At 41.0% G+C, this 22249-nt stretch overlaps 1 protein-coding gene across 3 annotated transcripts in view; it reads right to left on the bottom strand.

Annotated features, from left to right (window-relative positions):
• Positions 1-22249, bottom strand: part of LOC309538335 (lipoxygenase homology domain-containing protein 1-like) — a 179666-nt gene that overhangs the window by 120472 nt on the left and 36945 nt on the right. For all 3 annotated transcript variants that reach the window (XM_082233720.1, XM_082233722.1, XM_082233721.1), the window contains 12 exons: positions 21282-21411; positions 19050-19201; positions 18281-18359; positions 17288-17363; positions 15258-15334; positions 14858-14889; positions 14375-14504; positions 13514-13617; positions 11790-11963; positions 10429-10641; positions 8304-8481; positions 5203-5334 (listed from right to left, as the gene is read on the bottom strand). In XM_082233720.1, the coding sequence (XP_082089846.1) occupies positions 5203-5334; positions 8304-8481; positions 10429-10641; positions 11790-11963; positions 13514-13617; positions 14375-14504; positions 14858-14889; positions 15258-15334; positions 17288-17363; positions 18281-18359; positions 19050-19201; positions 21282-21411 (1477 nt within the window). The remainder of the gene's footprint in view (positions 1-5202; positions 5335-8303; positions 8482-10428; positions 10642-11789; positions 11964-13513; positions 13618-14374; positions 14505-14857; positions 14890-15257; positions 15335-17287; positions 17364-18280; positions 18360-19049; positions 19202-21281; positions 21412-22249) is intronic.

The following is a 22249-nucleotide window of genomic DNA, read 5'->3' as shown; positions in this document are numbered from 1 at the left end:
GAGAACTGAAAACAACCACAATATGTGCAAATCACACTGCTCTGGATAACTGATGTAACTATCATGGAAAGCTTGGGAAAGGACAGCAAGTGCAGTCCTTGCAAGTGCAGGACAGTGTAGTCACCTTTTTGAGTCTGTAGTAAAGTACTCCATGTTGCAACTGCCACATGTGATTAAATGTTTATGTGCAGCAGGTTACCAATTAGACACTGATTTATTTTTTTCAACATCCCCGCCCCTTTTTTCAAGGGTCTGCAGCATGGAGCAAATAACTCAGTCTCCCAAAAATAACAGTGGTGCCCAACATAGTGATAGTTGCCATGGGAAACTATCATGCTAAAGTGTCTGTCTGAGGTGACAGAGCTGGTCTCGGAGACTGTGTCGTGGACTCCTAGATTGCTGGTTCTGGGAGACTTCAACATCCATGCTGAGGCAGCTGGCTCTGAGGCAGCTCAGGACTTCATGACCACCATGACAACCATGGGGATGTCACCGGCCCCACGCACATGTCTGGCCACATTCTGGACCTTGTTTTCTCAAATGTTCAGGAATAGGGTGATTTGAAGGTGGGGGACATTGACATCAGTCCCTTGTCATGGTCAGATCACTTCCTGTTGAGATCTAGGCTGTCAGCACCTTTCCCCCTTCTTAGAGGTGGTGGTGGGGCTATTAGGAAGGTCCACCCAGAGGCTGATGGATCCAGTGGGACTCCAAACAGCTCTGGGGGTTTTCCGGCTGATATGACTGGCGCCCCTGTCAAAGCCCTGACCGAACTCTGGAGCACCCAAATGGCTCAGGCTATTGATACAATGGCCCCTGAGTATCCTCTCTCACTTTGTGGAGTCCATTTGGCCCCCTGGTATACTCCAGAGCTTAGGGTGAGGAAACAAGCTGGGAGATGGCTTGAATGCAAGTGGAGGAAAGATCTGAATGAATGCAGCCAAACACTGGCAAAAACGTTCCTTCTTAATCAGGACTTTGGTTGATTTAATTGACATTCTATGCCCTTTTAAAATGGGGTTGAGGTTGGGGGGGTTATTGGGCTGTTGTTTTCATTTTATTTATTTTGTAGTTTTATATTTTGATTTTATTCTGTGATCCACCCCGAGACCTCCGAGTATAGGCCGGTATATAAATTCAATAAATAATAATAATCTCTGGATTCAGTACAGATAAAATCTTCACCCAGCTCATAGTTAAACTGTGGAACTTGCTCCCACAGAAGACAGTAACAGACTCTAACATGGATGGATTTAGAAGAGGATTAGACAACTCCATGGAGGACAAGGTTATCAACAACTACTAGTCAGGATGCCTATATTCTACCTCCACTGTCACAGGCAGTAGGCCTCTGGATATCAATTGCTGAGGAGCGCAGGTGGAGAGAGTGCCCCTGTGCCCATGTCCAGCTTGCAAGCTTCCCACAGGCATCTGATTGTCCACTGTGAGAACCGGATGCTGGCATGGATGGGCCCTTGGCCTGATTCAACAGATTAGTCTCATGATCTCATAGAATAAGAACATAGCATAAAAGGAGCCTGCTGTAAACATAGTGAACGGACACCTAAAAGTACCCAACGGCATAAGATAAGAAGCAGTTGAGCTCGAGTCAAGTGTGCAACCACCTGACTGATGAGCATTGAGAAACCTGAAATCTGAAACATGGGTTACAGAAAACTGAACATGGGAGAAAGACAGTAAAACTGAAATAGCAGCTCTTTGTTTTAAAACCTGTGCAAGCTAATTATGGATTATTTGAATCATTTATTTCTCGAAGAATGAGGGTGTGTGTGAAGTTTATGATTCAGAATCCGTTGGTGTCAGGAGTAGCAAATGAAGCTGACAGCAATCTTGTGAAATGTGCTATTGCAAAGTGGTTGCGGGGAATGGATAGCAGAAGCTCTCAAAGTGTGATTCCACCTCATGTGTGATAGCATATCCACTGTTAGAACAAACACTTTCCTACTTCCACAAAAAGGTGGGAAAGTATAAGTACCATTTAACATTTACGGTGTGGAAGCCCTAGTTCTGTGCTCAAAACTGACTGCTAAAAAAGAAGAAGCAGCAATCTTTCAAGTATACATTTTGAGTCCCGGAACAAAAATTAATACATTGCTCAGTTTGAAACACATAAATAACCTCATCACTATTATTAGAACTTCCAATCTGTTTTTTACAAAACAAAAGCAGAAGCAGCAGAAGAGAAAACTATTAAGCAAAGGGCTGCAACATTAACTGATTAATCAAATGCAATCATTTAAAATTATGGAGCTCAATTAAAATATAGGACCCAGTTAAATGGGCATTGTCCTGACATCCTCTGAACTCCCATTTAAGATCACCCCAGACTTCCCTATGACAATTGTAGAGAAACTATCATCAAGAAATGGGAAGGATGCCTAGAGATGGCTGTTGGCTCTGATTTTCTCAGCCTTATATGAATGGAAAAGAGCTGTGTTCTGCTGCCTCCTCCTGCCATCCCTGCCACTGGGAAATGGAGTGGGCCACCACTCAACTGAATTCTCCTCCAGGTGGTCCTCCCATTTCCAATGAGAGGTGGATTTGTAGCTGGTTTAATGGCCATTAGTCATGTAAGCCCTAGTTGAGATCCCTGCATTGCTGGGAGTAGGGCAAGATGACCCTTGGAGTCCCTTCCAACTTTACAGTTCTATGATTCTCTAAGGCTTTTGCCAACCTGCTGTTTCTCAGATGTTTTGGACCACATTTCCACCAGGTGATTGGGGCTGATGGGAGTTGCAGTCAAAAAACGTGGAGGGCACTAGGTTGGTGAAAGGTGGCCTACACCATTAGTGATGAGTCAGCCTTACTAGCTTGAATCTGATTACAATTGAGAATGTGGGTATTTAGACCAGAAACCTGAAGAGGCTGGAGAAAGAGGAAGGAAAATAAGATTATGCTACTTGAAGTATTGAGGCAATGGGTAATGTTATGTGACCAAACTGTAGATAATGCCTGGGTCCTGCCATGATGATGAACTTTCCTTAGAAAATCCATACGCAAATAACGCTCTGCAAGTTCTGTGTTATAAATAGTTCTTTGGAGACATGTAAACCAATGACATTTGTTTCCTACAGGCTAAAAATGTTCTACTCTGAAAACTGGATTTGATTGTTACCCTGGATTAGTCACACTTCAGGGGATCAAGATGCAAATCCACCATGACAAAAAAAAAATATTCTAAAGGCTAAATAGATGGGTAACTCAGGCTGCTTCATAAAATCTTTTTTCCTTTTGTCTCTGGCTATAATGCATCTAGATCAAAATAAATAAACAGAAACTTATTCCCATAGAAACCTTGCAATCTAGTTGCTTTATATTTCCTAGCTGAAATTGTGAGCTAGTTCTTGCTGATTTTTTTCATTGCCTTGTTTCTTGGGGCTAGATGCTTTATAATATAATTTATATTCCTTTGTTTGAAAGAACATTAAACTTTATCAGGTTCACACAGTCCAGCTGTATGCAGGTTCTATATCAGACTTATCTCTTTTTTTAATTTTTGCCTTAAGCACTTGCATTTGAAGAAGGGTAGCTCAAAAGTAACTCCTAACATTATAAACATTGGTCGTTGGAGTAAAGGTATTGACACTTAGAGTGAATTCTACAGTAACAAATCAGGATTGTGTTAACTTAAAGGCTAAAGGCATAACATAGAAGCCAGCACAATCCACACAAAGAGAACAATCGTGCTACTTTAGATTTTGAAAAGACCTTGTGCTTTACTCAGGGTTCAATCATAAGAACATTTTTTCCAGGGACGCGGACTTATAAAAAATATTGGGGGGGCCCGGGAAAGCTCATGAATAATAAATAAGCTCATGAATATGCAAATAAAGTGGCGCCGCCTCCTCGTGAGCGAATAGAGGAGAGCGTGCTGCGCCTATTAATCAGCTCCGGAACAGCTGATATGCGGGAAACGTGGGGCTAGCCGGAGAAGAGAGGGCGAGCCCCCTCCGCTCCGGCCCTAAACCGCTGAAACCGCCAGGAGGAAGGAAATTCCCCCCGGCAGTGCCTTGGCAGTGGCGGTGGTGCTGCGAAGCAGCGAGGCAGGAGCCCCCGCCCCCGGGGATTCCCTAATCTCGCGGGGGACGGCCGGGGCTCTCCGACTAGGGCGCGCGGCTGGCTGGCTGGCGAGGGAGCAGGTGGGGAGGAGGCGGGGGACGGCGGCGGCGCTCTGCTGGAAGGGCGCCCGAGATTATTGGGGGGGCTGAGCCCCCCCAAAAAATTTTTTGAGGGGGCTCGAGCCCCCTCAGGCCCCATGGAGTCGGCGCCTATGATTTTTTCCCATTTTTTTCACTCCTCCCCCAATCAGTTTGGATGAACACATGTTAGGAGAATAGCAACAACAGAGGTAGAGAATGTACTTTGTATGCAAGAGACATACCCAATCCTGATTCAAGATAAAAAAGCAGCTATAACAATTTCCTGTGTGCAAGAAGAGTACAAAGAATGTTTAATACACAACAAAGAATTGTGGACTGAATTAATTATCTAAAACAAAGCTCTGCTCAATCTCCTAGTAGCTTAGCTTCAAATGCCTAGCACCATATGACAGACAGTTCATAACTAGGAATGGTGGAAAAATTCAGTTCAGTCAACATTTGAAGACACTCTTACTTAATTTGCACTTTGCAAAAGAATACATGAACTGAAACACAATTGTCTATGGAAATTCACACTTATCCAGATTTTGCAATGCAGTTTTTCAGCTGAGTGTACAAAAATGCATCTACTAGGGTTGGATGTGCACATAAATGCATATATTTGTTTACAAAAAAGAAAAATACATTGTATTAGGAAAAATTGCTTTGCATAATGATGAATATTAGGGGAACATGCATTGAAAAATGTGTGTAGTAGGAGAAACCTGCACAAAAGTTGTGATGAATTTTCATAAGAACTTTTATTTTTAAAAATTATAAACTGATGTGGAAACATGGATAAGTGAACTTAAGATTGGGAAAATGAGAAAGTGAAAGAAAGCAAAAAAAATTGCCCATCTCTAGCCATAACTTGGAGGGATTTCAGATGACATAAGCTCTATGACAGCATAAGGTCACCATCTGCAACTCATTGTAGAGCTTAAGTGGTAAGAAAAATCAAGTCTCATCAATTAGGTGCCAAACTGAAGCAAGACAACATTAATGCTGTACTATAAGGCTATTGTTTTACATGGTCGCTTACTTGAGGGAGGAGAATCTGGACATCTGTAGGACACTAAATTTTGAGTTCCTGCTTGCTGGTGTTTGGATTCTCTGATTACTTTTTTCTGCTGAGCAGGCGTTGCAGATGTTCCCATAGGCTTCTCTCTTCCAACTGAAATTTAATTAAAAGGAAAATTAAAGGTCATCATATTTTATTTCTCTAGAAATGTCCCAAAAAATCAAGAAGGCAATAGGTCTTGCAGTTTTTCAATATATCATATTATTAATGCATGTTTTATCTTTATGCATTGTGGAAGATATACATATTTGAGTTTGGTCTCCTAGAAGCTCACTCCTTAATATCTCCCTACACAAAATGAGATGGTAATAAATTCCTATTACTGCTTTGGAAATCCAAGTCATGTGTTATCAGCTATGTATGCTTCAAGTGGCTTGTCCCTGAGGTATATTCCACTACCACATAATTCTGTTTCCTTCTCTTTAAAAAGAAAACACTGCCATAAGCCTTCTTCAGCCAAAATTAAATGTGTGCACAGTCCACCAAGCTCTGCTCCTATACATACTGCAGCAGCAAAGAAGAATCAGATGTAGAGTTATAGATTTCAAATTGGCAACATCTTCTTTGAAATAAGCTGCAACTTATTGAATTCATTGAAAAATTCATTGAAAAATTTAAACTTACAAATATTGCAATAATCAAATCTGGTCATGATGGAGAAGAGGTCTAACCACTCCAGTTCCCCTGGGGCCGGGCCTGGCTGTACCACTGAATGACTCCATGGTCCAGCTCAGTTTTTTCAGTCAAGGAGGGGAGTCCAGCCCCACAGCCACTGACAGGTTCTGCAGCCCAGCTAACAAACCCTCTCCCATCTCTGAACAACAAGGCAGCTTCTCTACCTGCTCTCATATACTGTAACCCCTCACACCAGTCTCTAATAGGAGCTTTCAGCACTCATCTACTTGCCAAGTTGTGACAAGAAATGCAAATTGAACAACTGAATTAATTTCCCCCAACTCAATACCCCCAGGAAGTCAAAAAACATGATAGGAATAGTTACAAATGCAAGGAGATTAATGGCTTGGCCTAAATATGATCCTAAATGAGACCATTTTACAGGATGAATCCAGACTTTGCCTTTCACAGATAGAAAGGCTGTTTCCATCCATGGAAAGCCTTTGATCCAGCAAAAGGGGGAAGCTGATGTTTGCCTATTCCCCTCACACCCTGCAGTCCCAGAGTGACTTCTTCCCAACCCTCTAGTACTGTGCAGGAGGTGTTGTTGGGGAGAAGAAAATCAGCAAAGTTACTTTGCAGGAGCAAAGTCTGGATGCAAGATCATGCATTCATTTATTATTTCTTCAGAATGATAAAAAATATATCCTTTCCCTAAGGGCTCTGGCCAGGTAGTAATACTGTAAGATAAAAGTATGTGCATATAGATAGACAGATGTGTGTGCACACACATTAAATCTTGCTTACTTAGTCCACCTAAGAAAGTGCTGCAGTGCTACATTGCCTCTTAATGATGCTTAAGTGGAAAGTAACTGCAATGGATCTACCACCACTGACTGCCCTCAGTTAAACGTGTAGTGAACTTATTGTATGGTGCGCCAATTAATTTAATTTCTAAATTGCCACCAGTCATCTTTTTGGGTTCTTGTGTGAGTGAAAACTTAGCTTGCCTGAGGTATTTTCAAATACAGTGGTACCTCAGGTTACATACGCTTCAGGTTACAGACTCTGCTAACCCAGAAATAGTACCTCAGGTTAAGAACTTTGCTTCAGGATGAGAACAGAAATCGTGCTCCAGCGGTGCAGCAGCAGCGGGAGGCCCCATTAGCTAAAGTGGTGCTTCAGGTTAAGAACAGTTTCAGGTTAAGAACGGACCTCTGGAATGAATTAAGTACAGTGGTGCCCCGCAAGAAGAATGCCTCGCAAGACGGAAAACTCGCTAGACGAAATAATTTTCCGTTTTGGAGGTGCTTCGCAAAATGAATTTCCTATGGGCTTGCTTCGCAAGACGACAATGTCTTGCGAGTTCCTGCTGGGTTTTTTCCTCCCCCCTTTTTTCTAAGCCGCTAAGCCGCTTATCAGCTTATCCGATCAGCAGATAAGCCACTAAAAGCCGCTAATAGCGCTAATCCGCTAATTCTTCAATGGGCTTGCTTTGCAAGACGAAAAAACCGCTAGACAAAGAGAATCACAGAGCGGATTCTTTTCGTCTTGCGAGGCACCACTGTACGTAACCAGAAGTACCACTGTAGTATAATATACCATGGGGATCACCACACTCTTTTTAACTGGTCTGGGAGTCTTCTCTTTCTAGAAGATCTCTCCCCTCCTGACTGAGATGAGACCCAGGTAGACTGTATCTGCACACCTGCTATCTCCCCTGGCTCAGACTCAGCCCTCCAGTTAACTCCTGTCTGTATACTCCCCCAAGACACTCACTACAGTCTTACTATCTAAGCTATGAGGCTCCTTCCTCTAGCTATAGATATTCTCCTCAGAGGAGATGTTAAACTCAATTCTGAACCAAACTCCCTCAGACAAACCCTGTCCTAATCCCTGTCTCCCATCTCAAATAAAGCCCTGTCTAAAAACTCCCTCAGAAACTGTTCCTCCCAAAGTGCTGCTCTGCACCTCCTATTTGGTTAGCTGGCTTGGTAGCCAATCAGAGAGAGGTTCCAGCCCTCTGGTGGAATTCTGAAGGACTGCATCACCAAACTCTAGTTTGGCTCTGAACAGTTATGTTCAACTAAAAGTGTCCATCTAAATGCAATTCTTGACTGAGCCTGGTTCTAGGATGGTATATTTTGTAGACTGCATACTGAGAAACTGCAATGGGATACATGAAATGGCACAGTCTCTTACCTGGGCTGCTCCTGCAAATCACCTGGGCTGCCTGATCAACACAATAACACTGAGTTGCATTAATTAAACTAGTATTAATGTTTGATTATTGCAGTACGATAGAGCAAATGCTTCATAAACAAGCCCTGCATTAGTGCCTCAAATACAGTTTTGATCTTTAGTTTCAATCAATGTCTTTATCTTTCTAAAAAGATTCCAAACAATATTTTTAATGTAAAAGACCAACCATTTAGAATGTGACATACATTTGACAACTTGCGGGTAAAACCAAATGTTGCTTTCTCCAGTGTGAACAACTGGTTTGGTCTGACCATTAGACAGGAGACCTACATATATCCCTCTGTTTCGTGCAGATTCTAGGCTTACAGACCCACTTTCTAAATTCTTTTCCACTTTAAAATGACAGTCCACATCTCCTGTGCCCTGTAAGAAAGCAGCATAATAACAAGAAATCAGCTGAATGTTCACACATCAATACATAGATTATTTTTCTGGTAAATTTCTCATTAAGGCAAGGGAGTTCATAGAATCATAGAATTAGAAGGGTCCCCTAGGGTCATCTAGTCCAACCCCCTGCAATGAAGGAATCTCAGCTAAAGCATTCATATACAGTTCAACATGCAGTTCGGTGGTCAAAAGATGCAGAAAAGATGTTAAAGACAGAATAAATCTGATTAATTAAATAAATCTGTGCAAACCAAACAAAGAATACAGCCTACCAAAATCTTGACCCTGTTCAACCTACAAAGAGCAAAACCCTAAGTAACGCCAAAGAAAGAACTGCTCCAAATTTGGTATACTGAACGACTTTAAAACATGGAGTGGATTTCTAAACATAACATTTCCTGTAGAATCTGACACAGCTTCCAAAATAACAGGTCTCCTACTGGCTTCCCAGGATAATACTTAAAGTAACATTACTATTTATCCCTCTAATAGTCTATCTCTATTCTGAAGAAGCCATTATTAAGAGCCTGAGAGCTCAGCCATCTTATTAATAGTACTGTTTGACACAACATTATAATGGCCATTTCAGTATATTCATTGACATTCACATTACTAAAGATCTACTGATACTTATTAGATGCAATACTTCAGGCATATTATAGGCAGCCATCCAGTTTTAATCAGCAATTTGCACTGACCTTAAAACCAGATTTAACATTATTATTATCAAGAAACCCGCAGTTAATCAATTTGATCCATGGGGAGGAGAGAGACTCATAAGGTAGGCACACTCTATCTACAGGAACTATTAGCATGACTATCTGAAACATTTTACATAATTGTGGTTGTTACAAAGGTTGTTGTATAACCCCTTACAGAATAAAACAGGCCTTTTTGTAAAAAAAAAAAAAAAGTTTTAAGCTTTCCTGTTTTTATTATTATTTATTACATTTCTACCCTGCCCTTCATCTGGGGATAACAGGGCAGTTTACAATATTAAAACACAAAAAATACATAACATAATAACAGTTCAAAAGGCCATATATTATTTAATTAGCCAAAGGCCTGGGAGAAGAGGAATGTTTTTGCCCGGCACCTAAATATATGTAGTGAAGGTGCCAGGCAAGCCTCCCTGGAGAGAGCATACCACAAGCAGGGAGCCACCACAGAAAAGGCCTGCTTTCGTGTTGCCACACCTCAGAAGGAGGCACCTGAAAAAGGACCTCCAATGATGTTTGAAGGCCTGGGTTGGTTCATATAGGGCAGGGGCAGGCAACCTAAGGCCCGTGGGCCAGATGCGGCCCAATCGCCTTCTCAATCCAGCCTGCAGACGGTCCAGGGATCAGTGTGTTTTTAGATGAGTAGAATGTGTCCTTTTATTTAAAATGCATCTCTGGGTTATTTGTGGGTCATAGGAATTCGTTCATATTTTTTTTTCAAAATATAGTCCGGCCCCCCACAAGGTCTGAGGGACAGTGAGCCCCCCTTCGTGTCCTCTCCCTGCATGCCGTATACATGCCTCCTCCACCAGACCAGGAGTGCAGGGCTGTAAAAACGAAGGCGGAAGGGGGGATTGCCACAGCTCCCACTCTTCTCCAGACAGATTGGAGTAGGCGGGAGTCATGGGCGGGCAACGGACTGAATGTCACCCCGTTCTGATATGACACCCGGGGCAATAGGCCCCTACTGTCCCCACCTTGCTCCACCCCTGCCTCGTTCCTCCCAGGAATCCCACCCTACTCAGTGGTTCTTTCATATTATGACACCTGTCTCATATAATCTTTACCATATTTCTGGGAAACAAAAATCATAGTACTGTCAAGTCTTAGCCAGATTCCTCTATGTTAGCACACTTAAAATTGCTTCTTCTTGTGGCAAGTTATGTCCACATCCACAGAGAAAGCATGAAAAAGAGCTCCTTACCGTTCCATTACACTGCCCATCCTTGATCCTCAGATACATTCTTGGGTTTTTTACACTTTCAAACATGCAAACCCCAGAGCTGATTTTATGTACTCTCCAGTAAGAGTCATCAGATTGATTTCCTGCTCCACTGCAGCTCCCATCAGGCCTCAGGCAGAGAGACTGGCAGTAGCTAGTATTGAGCAAAATTATGGCACTGTTGTGGAACACTCCCTAGAAATCAGCAAAAAGAACCAACTGTAAATAATATGGCCTTTCAAACAGCTCTTTACTTCTTCACCCTTCATCCCAGTGCAGTGACTCTCCAATCCTTGTTACCCACAGCAAATCACAAAATGTTTCCTTTTTTATGGTGCCAGGTCTCCCACACATTTGATACAAGCCAGTAAGGCTGCAATCCTATACCAGCTTACCTGGAAGTACCGTATTTTTTGCACCATAACACTCACTTTTTTCCTCCTAAAAAGTAAGGGGAAATGTCTGTGCGTGTTATGGAGGGAATGCCTACGGGTGGCATGCCTATGGATTTTCCTCCTCTAAAAACTACATGCGTGTTATGGTCGGGTGCGTGTTATAGAGCGAAAAATACGGTAAGTGTCAAATAACTCATTGGGACTGTGTGTGGTGGAGTCTCCTTCTTTGGAGGTCTTTAAGCAGAGGCTTGACAACCATATGTCAGGAGTGCTCTGATGGTGTTTCCTGCTTGGCAGGGGGTTGGACTCAATGGCCCTTGTGGTCTCTTCCAACTCTATGATTCTATGATTCTATGACTTACTTTTGAGGAGATGTCATGTGTAGGATTGCACTTCCACTTACTTCAGCCGGATTAGTAGATGCTGGGAGAGGGGGTCTGAGAGATAGTGGCTTGCTTAAAACCAAGCCTAAGTATTTCCTAGTTCTCAGCTCTAAGACAAATGTGGTACTTGTGAAATGTGGCACATATATTTATTTTGCTCCAATTAAATAAAAACCTGTGTGGGAAGTTTATCTTTTCACAGGGAAATAAAACTTGTGCTCCACTTTGCAAGTGACAGCTTTAAAAAAAAGATATTATTTCCATGTAGGAAGGGGGGGGGATCACAAACAAAGTGTGAAGCAGCCCTACATATCAGACTTGGTTGTTTTTATATGTGTTCGCACACAACCTCACCTGCCTTTTGGTTGTGTATGGCAGAATTATTCAGGGCCACAAGGAACAACAAAGGGGTTTAAAAAGAAACCCTAGCCTCACACAGTGATTTTGACGATTGCAGTCTTCAGCTCCACCTAGTGGGTGGAGAGATCTCTCTCATCTGTTGAAACCAGTTTAGGCACTGGCTTATGACACACACCACCCAATTGCCTTTCTCCTCCAATCTTACCTTAACATGAACTACAAACTCCTTTGTCAGTCCTGCATAGCTTGTGGCATCATCAGCTACAGTGCCTTGGAGATTGAAAGTCACCATTTGCCCTGGGTTCTGGGCAGATTCCAGAATTGCACAACGATTTGGTTGAACGTGAACCTGCAGCTCACAGTGGACGTCACCATTGTTCTAATAAGGGCAAGATGGGACTAATCAGTATATTAGACTGAAAACTGAGCCAGATAAAAGTAATGGTTTTCTTTGCACCCAAACTGCAAGGCCAACTGCAGATTGCCATAAGCACCAAAGATCACCCTGCAGTTATTCATTTATTATTCGTTATTTAGTTCAACAATTTATAAAATCCTTAACACATTAGTTTCTATGGGGACATTTTTCTTCTGTTGCCTTCAGGCTTGCATTCTGACGCTGCTGGATGCTGCAGGATTTCAAGTCTCAGATTTCACTATCTGGAGATATAAAGTATCCAGAGAATTTCACCTCTCCTTATTTCTTAAAGGGTACTTTAGCACCTTCAACAACAACGCTGCAAAAGGTCACACAGAAGGCTTCAAATCAGAAGGTCATACTCTAGAACCAAAGTCTCTTGGCAGTTCACTTCAAATTCAAGATTTCCACCTTATCATTGTCTCCAGTAGAAACTATCTGTGGCTTCTTATAAGAGTGAAATCCCGTTACATTGTACTTATAAAGAAAAAAACAGACATTATTAAGGCCAAACCAGCAAATATGATTTGTGGGATAATCCACAGCATTACCGGCATCGCTGTGGTTTTATGGATGGTGCTCTTAGCTAGAATGCTAAGAGCATAGTATTAAGTAAATTATAACGGGTACTAATATGCAATAGTATAAAAATACAGCAGCACAGTGCACAGCTTTGGAATAAAACACTCTAGGCAAAGAAGACTTCTTTGTGGTACAAGGCTTTTTAGAACTACACCCCACTGCCCTCTGGTTCTCTCTTTAACTGTGTTGGCTTTTGTCAACTTGGTGCTCTCTTGATGTTTTTGGACAACAACTCCCATCAGGCTGGGAAGACTGCACTACATATTAATCAGTTCCTGATCTTGCCATATTTCATCCTATCTGCTGAATGCAATCTGTATGTTTTTTTGTAAATTCTCAATATCAGCAGCATTAGTAGTTTTGGTTATGCCAAAGAGAAAAGACTGAACCAAAAATCATGGAGCCCAGTACGGTAATTCAAACCCACCCACAAAATGTAAGGTGTTAACCTTTTATTTATTTCCACTTTCTCTGCATGATTTCAATCCAAAAGGCCCTCAAGAACTGTTAATATGTCACAAATATAGCTTTCCCACTATGCTTCAGTGAGAATGCATAAAAGAAAGCTACATTGCTATTTTAAATAGTGAAAACAAGCAACTTTTTTACTTCTTTCTTATTATTCACTCTAAAATAGTACGTTTCACACATTTTCAGGGACAAATCCTGAAGGCTTCAACAGTTTGAGAATAGTCACTTGAAATATACTGGCACAATTTGTCTCCTGTAATCTCATCCTGAAAACAAACTTCTTAATATTTCGATATTTAGCTATTTATAAACAAAAAACTGATTACAAATGGGGGTGGGGAGGCAAGGTTCATGAGATTCATCACATACGTCTGGTTTTGGTGACCACTATATTTGCGATACAGTTTACATTTTTGGAAATTCATAGACACATGGGAAAAACCTGGGCAGCTTCATACCATTCCAGCAACTGAACCATGAGCAAAGCCAAGGGCTAGGTGTGGCACTGGGTGACTTTTAAACACACATGTGTTTCCTTTTTTGATGGCCACATCGAAAAGACCTTTAAAAAAAACAGAAGCAAAAAAACCTGATCAGCTGTTTCATAGCATTTTGTCTGGGATGTTCTCATTCTTAAAACCCAAAAGACAGCATGAAGTTTAATCTTTCTGAAATATATTGTTCCTCTCACAGATAAAATGTGAGGCTTTTAGATTCTCTGGGGATGGTCCTGGTGGTGGAATTGCTATATCAATGTTGTTCTCTCAGGAATGTTTATCCTTGCCCACTAGTGTGACTAGACAGTGGGTGACATCGAAACACACCCAGCCATACTGATACAAACAAGGATGTGAAGATACAATTTGAATCACAGTGTGGAGAAATGACCTTGCTGCATTTTAAGCAGGTAGTGTACACTGCTGCTATCAGCACTTAGGTCTTACAAGCTACCTTCCACACACACACACACACACACACACACACACACACACACACACACGTGTAGAATTACAGAGGAAAGTGGCTGGGATGAATAGAGCAATTTCCAGGCTTGATATTTGCTGCTTCTCATTTGTGAAACTACACAAACCCAATGTGAGCAGTTCTGTGTGGTTCTACAGCCCGTACAACAAAGTCTCAAGGAGCTGCCCTTTCCTCTTAGCCTTAATATGTGTAATGTGTGTAAAACAAAGAATTTCGTTTAAATAATCTACTGTCTTAACTCTGTACTGTACATCTACAAAAGTTTAGAGAGTCCTCTTCACAACAAGGGTTAACAAAAATTTACCATGCTCACAAAGAAGAGACAACAAAGTTACCGTATTTATCTTTCTTGTCACCACGGGCATGAACAGTTCCATCAGGAGACAGGCATATGAATCCATGGGATACCTTGTTGTAAAACTGAAGTGTATTGCCTTTCTGAAATTTCCACTTTTCAGCTGCCCACTGGAAAGGCAGACAACAAATCATCACACAAACGGCAACACATCAAGTATCCTACACTGAATTAATATAAATTTCAACCAGCCTATTGCTGTCTGCTCTGACAGGCAGAAGTTCTTCAGGGTGTCATCAGAAGCGTTTTAGCCCCGCAACCCATGGCCTTTTAGCTGGAGATGCTAATTAAGGACTGTACCTTGTGCTTGCACAGTGCCCATTTCTACTACGAACCTATGGCCCCTCCCAAAGACTGCTTGTGCGAAACACATGGACAGCCACAGATGTTGTACAGCATGATTTAAATGGGTCTGATAATTTTGTTTAAAGCTTTAAAAAAAGGATAGAAGGTAGAATTTTACCATTTCTGCTCTTTTGATTTCCAGTTCTTGTCCTACAGAAATAAAAACACTAATATAAGTAAAGTCTAAGGGGCAAATTTACTAGAATCAACAAGACTTAAATCCTATATAATTCCAGGGAAACTTTGTGGTCCTACGCATGTTGCTCTGGAAGTAAGTCCCAATGCATTCAATTAGGCTTACTCACAACTAAACATGCATAAGAATACAATCTCAGACTGATTAAGCCTTAAGGCTTTGAAGCAGGTATCAGTGCTAAACCTTAAATATCAAATAAATTATATACTGGTTGCATGCACAACCAACATTGAAACACCCAGAATGTGACCTTCTATAGACACACCACAAAGTGGTGCCATGGCTCATGAAATGTTCTTGTCTGCCAGTGGTTTATACTTACTCCCAGCAAATGTGTCATCAAGAGTGACATACAGTTCTCTTACAATTTTGCCATCATCTTCTCCTTGATCTAGCCACCTTTGGGGGGAAAACACATTATATAACAACAATACATATTTCCATGCTGCTCTTTATAAACTCAAGTACGGTATATTAAAATGAACCTGGGTTATTAGTTTGGCCAACTCTAGATTACATATCAGAAACATGGTTGTGGGACCAGATAAAGGTCTACCTTGAGGAAAAGACAAATATTTTAAAAGAGCAACATTTTGTTAACTTCTCTTTCATAAGTTTAATAATGAGTATTTCCCCCTAAGAAAGTTTAATCTCAGTTTTGTAAAACTGGTGCACAGCTATGTATGTGAAGAGTAAAAGCTACTACAAACACAAGTACAAGCACAAACAATTCTTGTGTTTATGAAAAAAAAGTGATTGCCATAAAATTAAAACTGTACTGAAAGATCTCTACTGGATGAAGCCATTAACCTCTTGAGCAGTGTGTGATTTCTATTGATAGATTGGGAGCTAGCATTAATATAGGAAGACAAAAATCTGTATGTTAAAGGAAATGAATGGGTAAAAGAACAAACTAGATATGAACAGGTCATTAATAATGTTTTGTTGTGAAAATCCTGCTCACCATAATAATAATAATAATAATAATAATAATAATAATAATAATAATAATAATAATAATAATAAAAAATCTGGCTGGATTTCCCTTGTTTGGGAGCAGCCTTATTTGAGAGCAGCAAGTCCCACTGCAGTCAAATGACTTACTTCCAAATAAACTTGCATAATACTGGGTTGCATGGACAAGATTATATTTAGAACCTTTCATGCAATACAGCCTCCATAAAAAAGGATGGCCAAAGCTTGAGAGGGAACATTAGCTGGGGGTAGACCTGTGCTAAGGTCTATGAAAAGAGGATGAGTTCTGCTTTCATTGTTTTATGTGGGTGACTGAGGTAAAGAAATAATTACTTGTATTCCCTGACACCCCACAAGCAACTGTGGAACTTCCCCCTCACATTGTGTTTAATGAAGAGGTGTGAATGGGGCTGACTGCCCAGGAGGGGGCGATGTGGCATATCTAATCTCTCTTACATGAGGACTGAGAAATCTATGGCCCTCCAGAGGTTGTTAGGCTCCAGCTCCCATCAGCTCCAGCCAGCGTGGTCAATGAGCAGAGGCAGTGGAAGTTGTAGCCCAGCAATACTGCAAGAGGCACAGGTTCTGTACCCCATGATTTGATCAAAAGATCATATGCAATGTTACCACCCATAGTATTTGACTAGTAGATGCATATAACAGGTGCTCTATATCCTTGAAAGTTTTGCTTCGTGTTTTGAAACAGTAAGCCTTTTCCCAACCTCACCAAATAGAAACATCTTCTTTTATAATGAAAATACAAATAATTGTCAAAAGATGATAAAATATTTGGAATCTGCTGAGGAAGACTCATTTTGAGCCAGGTCTTTTCTCAGAACCTGTGAGGTAAGCCCCAGAACCTTCTTTAAGTACTAAAGGCTATATCTGGATCAGGTGAGATAATAAATGTTGAGTGTGCCTTTGAGTGGTCTTAGAATCATAGAATAGAATCATAGAATCATAGAGTTGGAAGAGACCACAAGGGCCATCGAGTCCAACCCCCTGCCAAGCAGGAAACACCATCAGAGCACTCCTGACATATGGCTGTCAAGCCTCTGCTTAAAGACATCCAAAGAAGGAGACTCCACCACACTCCTTGACTGCAAATTCCACTGTCGAACAGCTCTTACTGTCAGGTCTCAGTGCATTTTCTTCACTATTGAGTAAAAACAAACAGTATTGCTGGGGCGTTGGACTAGATGACCCCTGGGATCCCTTCTAACCTACAATTCTTTGATTCTATGAAATTCAGAATATGCCATTCTTCTAACTTAACAACAGGTTCTTGGAAGGTCGTAGCTGATCATCACGTACAATGAGGTCTAACATTATGAGTTGGTTAACACAATCTTTTTCAAAATTATAAACTTCACAAACCTGTGGCACGCAAAGTTATAATCCGAGCTGGTTATAAAATCCTTGACTACAATTTTCTCCAGAAACCAACCATTTCCTAGGAGGAATTATGAAGATGATAAAGATTCCATTTTTAATAGTGAACTAATCACACACACACAATTGACTGTTACTAAGATCCAGATAAAATGTGCATGAACAATGCATGGGATGCTGTAGATATGCAATTGAGTCATCACAGGGCTAACGAAACATATATCTTACTCAATGTCACCTTGAATTCACCTTTTCCGTTCAATCTGAGCACATGCTCACCTGCTAATAATCAAGTCTTATATAATCAAATAATCAACACACATCTGTGGACCATTTATTTGTACTACATATGAATAGCATTTACATATTAGCAAACTTTTCTCTATGATATTTTAGGGAGGGGGGAATCAAATGTGAATTGTATATAGAGGAAAAAACCCTAATCCTACAGTTTATGCGGTAAAGGCTGCAGTGCTTACTGAATGATAAACTGCTGTGAAGCAGTGTAATTTTGTGGCATACTCCAGGAGCACGGAAAAGTAATGGTTCAATCATCAGCCAATCAAAGCAAAGGTTCACAATGCAGATTGTCACCAGTTTGGGAGAATTGTATATTGACAAGCACAAAGCATAACTGAGAAGATTGATTCTTTTATGCTGCAGTTCTCAGTAAAAGGCTGAAAATCAGTTTACCTCTTCAAACATTACAGTTTCCCTACACGAAGTTTAAGAAAAAATATGTAAAAAAATGTGTACACAATCATGTGTGAAAACAGTTTGAATGTCCAGTTTGCCTACCAAATGATGGTAGGCATATTTTTCCTAAAATAACCTGCTTGTCCTAAATATTGATCTGTCATTTTAAAAATAAAAATATGTAGCTTCTGTGAGTCCAGCAGTCATATAAATGGGCTACTTGTCATCATTTCTATGTCAGCAAAACAGGTTGACAGAATTCACTGCATTGACATTTCTGACCTGAGCCAAGTCCATTGTGTCCTATAACAATTCTATGCAGATTTCCAAGATGCACAGCTTCAAGTAAAAATATATCAGTCTGCAATCAAACAATTAAAGTGTGATTAGAAAAGTTTCAGGATTAAAAATGTTAGATCTCTCTCTCTCTCCACATTATCAGTCTATGTGGTCAGTGAAGCACATAAGTATGAATGGATACCCAAAACCAGTTTCTACCTGTGTAGTAAATGGCAAAAATATTTCTTGTTGATCACAGTAACTCGCCTGAATTAAAATAATTGTTCAGTGGGCTCAGATCCCTTGGAAGCAACACTGAAGCTAGGTGGCTGGCAGCTGAGGAATCCCCTAGCCGGCTGCTTGGATTGATGGGCTTTCTCTCCAGCTAACCATTTGAATCTTGGGCTAATCCAGCCATGGCAAGTGGGTGGGGCTTGGGAGTGGAGCAGGCTTCACTCCTATAAAGGCTGGCTGCACCCTACCCCAGGGACCTCAGTCTGCTGAAGAACATCTCAGCCAAACTACATAGAGTCACTAGCCGATCTGACTTTGGCAGAATACTTTCCTAACCTACATATTTGAACTGTCCCTACTGATATGATTTTTTAAAAAATGTCCTGACATATTGCTAGTAGCAGTATTGGGACAAATGAGTTTATGGGTTAGAAACCTGTGCTTTCTGAATGCATGAATAGCCCTGTAGAAATATTCACAATGAAATGGGGACAGGGGAGTACTTCAGAAGATAGACACATTGCTATAATCCACTCACTTGTCCTTTTACACATTTCCTAGGTTTCTTTGACCTACGGAGCTGTCGAGACCCGGTGTCACCCTTTTCTCCATAGACAGCAATGTAGATATCAGCTTCTGTTCCAGCATTCCACAGATCACCTGTTACCACATGCACCTCATACACTGCCACTGACAGTAAGAGAAGACAGGCTTTTACAAACATACTATTGCATGCACAACACCAACAACTGATATAGATGTATCATCCTATTGGGAAGTTTGGCTTACTATACAGTAAGAAGAGTTGCCCCCATATTAGCTAGTGTCTATAAGAAAACAAATCATATATAGGGTGTTTCTTATGTGTCATCAACATCAGGATGTATGTGTTTATGGAAAAATAAATGTTTGTACTCTGCCTCATTCATGAAAGGGTGTGTGCCTTTTTCAATATGGAGGAGCAAGTGCAAAGCTTGAGGGTACTGCTATCACTCGAGGCACAAGCGGCCTTGGTGGCCTTGAGTGCCTTCCACTAGCTTTGGCTGGTGGCCCAGCTACACCCCTATCTGGACAGAGATAGCCTAACTTCTGTCATCTATGCTCTAGTAACCTCTAGGTTAGATTACTGCAATGCAGTCTATGTGGGGCTGCCTCTGAAGATGGTTCAGAAACTTCAGCCGGTGCAGAATTCAGCGGCTAGGTTGCTCACTGGGGCAAGATGGTTTGAGCATCTTATACCAGGCATAGGCAAACTCGGCCCTCCAGATGTTTTGGGATGACAACTCTCATCATCCCTAGCTAACAGGACCAGTGGTCAGGGATGGTGGGAGTTGTAGTCCCAAAACATCTGGAGGGCCAAGTTTGCCTATGCCTGTCTTACACCGATCCTGGCCCGACCGCACTGGCTTCCAATTACTTTCTGGGCCCAACTCAATGTGCTAGTTTTGACCTTCAACATGGCTCAAGGATCATGTATTCCTCTTTCCTTGAATGAACTGACCTGGACCCTGCAATCATCATTCGAGCCCCCTCCTCATGTGCCTCCTCCACAAGAGGTGTGGAGGGTGGCAACGTGAGAATGGGCCTTTTCTGCCCTGGCTCCCCACTTGTGGAATGCTCTTTCCAGAGAGGGTTATCTGGCACCTTTGTTACATACTTTTGGCACCAGGTAAAAACATCCCCTTCTCCCAGGCCTTTGTCTAATTAAACAATTAAATGTCTTTTAAACTGGGGGGAGGGGGAAGAAATATTATTTTTGTTATGATGTTATATATTTTTGTGTTTTAATATTGTAAACTGCCCTGTGATCCTCAGAGAAGGGCAGTATAGAAATTTAATAAATAATTAAGATAACAATAATTCTCTATAATAATGTGGAGAATGTGTTGTATATCAAGGCAAGCAACTTCTGTAACATCTGTCTGGGAGCAATGACCCAGAGGCATTAAGATGATTTATACAAGAAAAATATTAATGTATATAAATAAACGTGGAAAAGAAACCAACCAGGCAAAGTTAAGCATCTTGAAGTTCATCCAATTTCACTGGGAGAGATTTAAACATATGCTTAATTGTCCCACTAAAATCAATGGGTTAGTGGACCATTAAATCCCATTGATTTCATTGGGACTGTTCTAAGCATGACTGAGTTGGGTCTCCAACCCAATAAGACATAATTTCTAAATTAACTTCTTTATCTTGGCATATTTCCACATCTACTATCGGAACTCAGAGAGTAGAGAAGGGGGAATGGTTGCATGTACCTAATGAGGAGAATCTCTGTTAGCAAATGTAGCTACGAGATATAACACTGAGTAGGAAGCGATCAGAGCAGTATATGAGAGATGTGGGCAAAGCCCTAAACGGTCTTGGTCCAGTGTACCTGAAGGAGTGTCTCCACCACCATCATTCTACCCGGACCCTGAGGTCCAGCACTGAGGGCCTTCTGGCAGTTCCCTCACTGTGAGAAGCCAAGTTACAGGGAACCAGGCAGAGGGCCTTCTCAGTACTGGCACCCGCCCTGCAGAACGCCCTCCCACCAGATGTCAAAGAGAACAACTACCAGACCTTTAGAAGACATCTGAAGGCAGCCCTGTTTAGGGAAGCTTTTAATGTTAAAAGTATTGGGCTTAAACATGTATTTAATGGTCATATATTTCTATTTATCATTCCCCATTAAGTATTTTCCATGTCTAAGCAGTTTCCTATTGATTGCAGTTATAGGGAAGGGAAGAGTCCCCATAACTCCTGCTATTTTTGTATTCCTTACCTGGAAGAATGGGCTGACCCAGATGTAAAACAGGAAGTTCTTGACATATTTCGCCATCATCCTGTTGTGCCAGCCACCTATCTACAGGGAAATCAAACTGCTCCCTTGTCACAAGATTCTGCAAATGCAGCTGAAATGCAAACAATCAAGTCTACATTATTGTGGTATCTTTGCAAAAGTGAACTAATACTATTCAAAAATGAACAAATGCTGTTACAGTCTTTACTGGAACAGACCCCTGAGTATGTGAGGGTCACTTTTTATGCTGCATTGTAAATATAGAGAATGAGTTTTCCAACCAAAACCCATGTCAGAGGTTTCCTGAATTTGTACTGGAAATACAAATTTGTACTGAGAGATACAAATCTCTCTAATCTACCTTTTCCCCCTCAGAATATATGATAATTGTGTCTGTGCCCTTTAGAAGTCTAGGATGAGTATATTCAAGGATGGAACCTGACTACACCCCCCAGAAATGCACAAAATGTTTCTCTGGTTTTTTTGGTATTCTGAATCACACCAAGAGCTTACTTGACCAGAACAGTCTCCCAACTGCAGACACAATGCAACAAATTCAGTTCATGTCTGAATCTATCAAATTTACACTTTAATGACAACTAAAACACAACCATCCTTCAAAATTTGCATTTATCAAATTTTGCAGTTGTCAAGCCAATGTTTAAAAAAATGCATATATTAGGGTGAAGTGAAGATAAAAATTAATATATTAGTGAAAATGACATACTGTACTAAAATGCATTGAGTGAAATTGCTTGTAAATATGTTTACATTACTCAAAACAGCATACAAAGACGTGTAACTAGATAGAAATTAACAGTAAAATGCTGAAGAATTTTCATGGGGATTAAATATGTATACAGTGGTACCTCGGGTTACATACGCTTCAGGTTACAGGCTCCGCTAAGCCAGAAATAGTACCTCGGGTTAAGAACTTTGCTTCAGGATGA

The sequence above is a fragment of the Podarcis vaucheri genome (genome assembly GCF_965113315.1).
Source record: "Podarcis vaucheri genome assembly, chromosome: 8".
NCBI lineage: Eukaryota > Metazoa > Chordata > Lepidosauria > Squamata > Lacertidae > Podarcis > Podarcis vaucheri.
The sequence above is the reverse complement of the archived record's forward strand: the minus strand, read 5'-3'. Positions and strand labels throughout refer to the sequence as shown.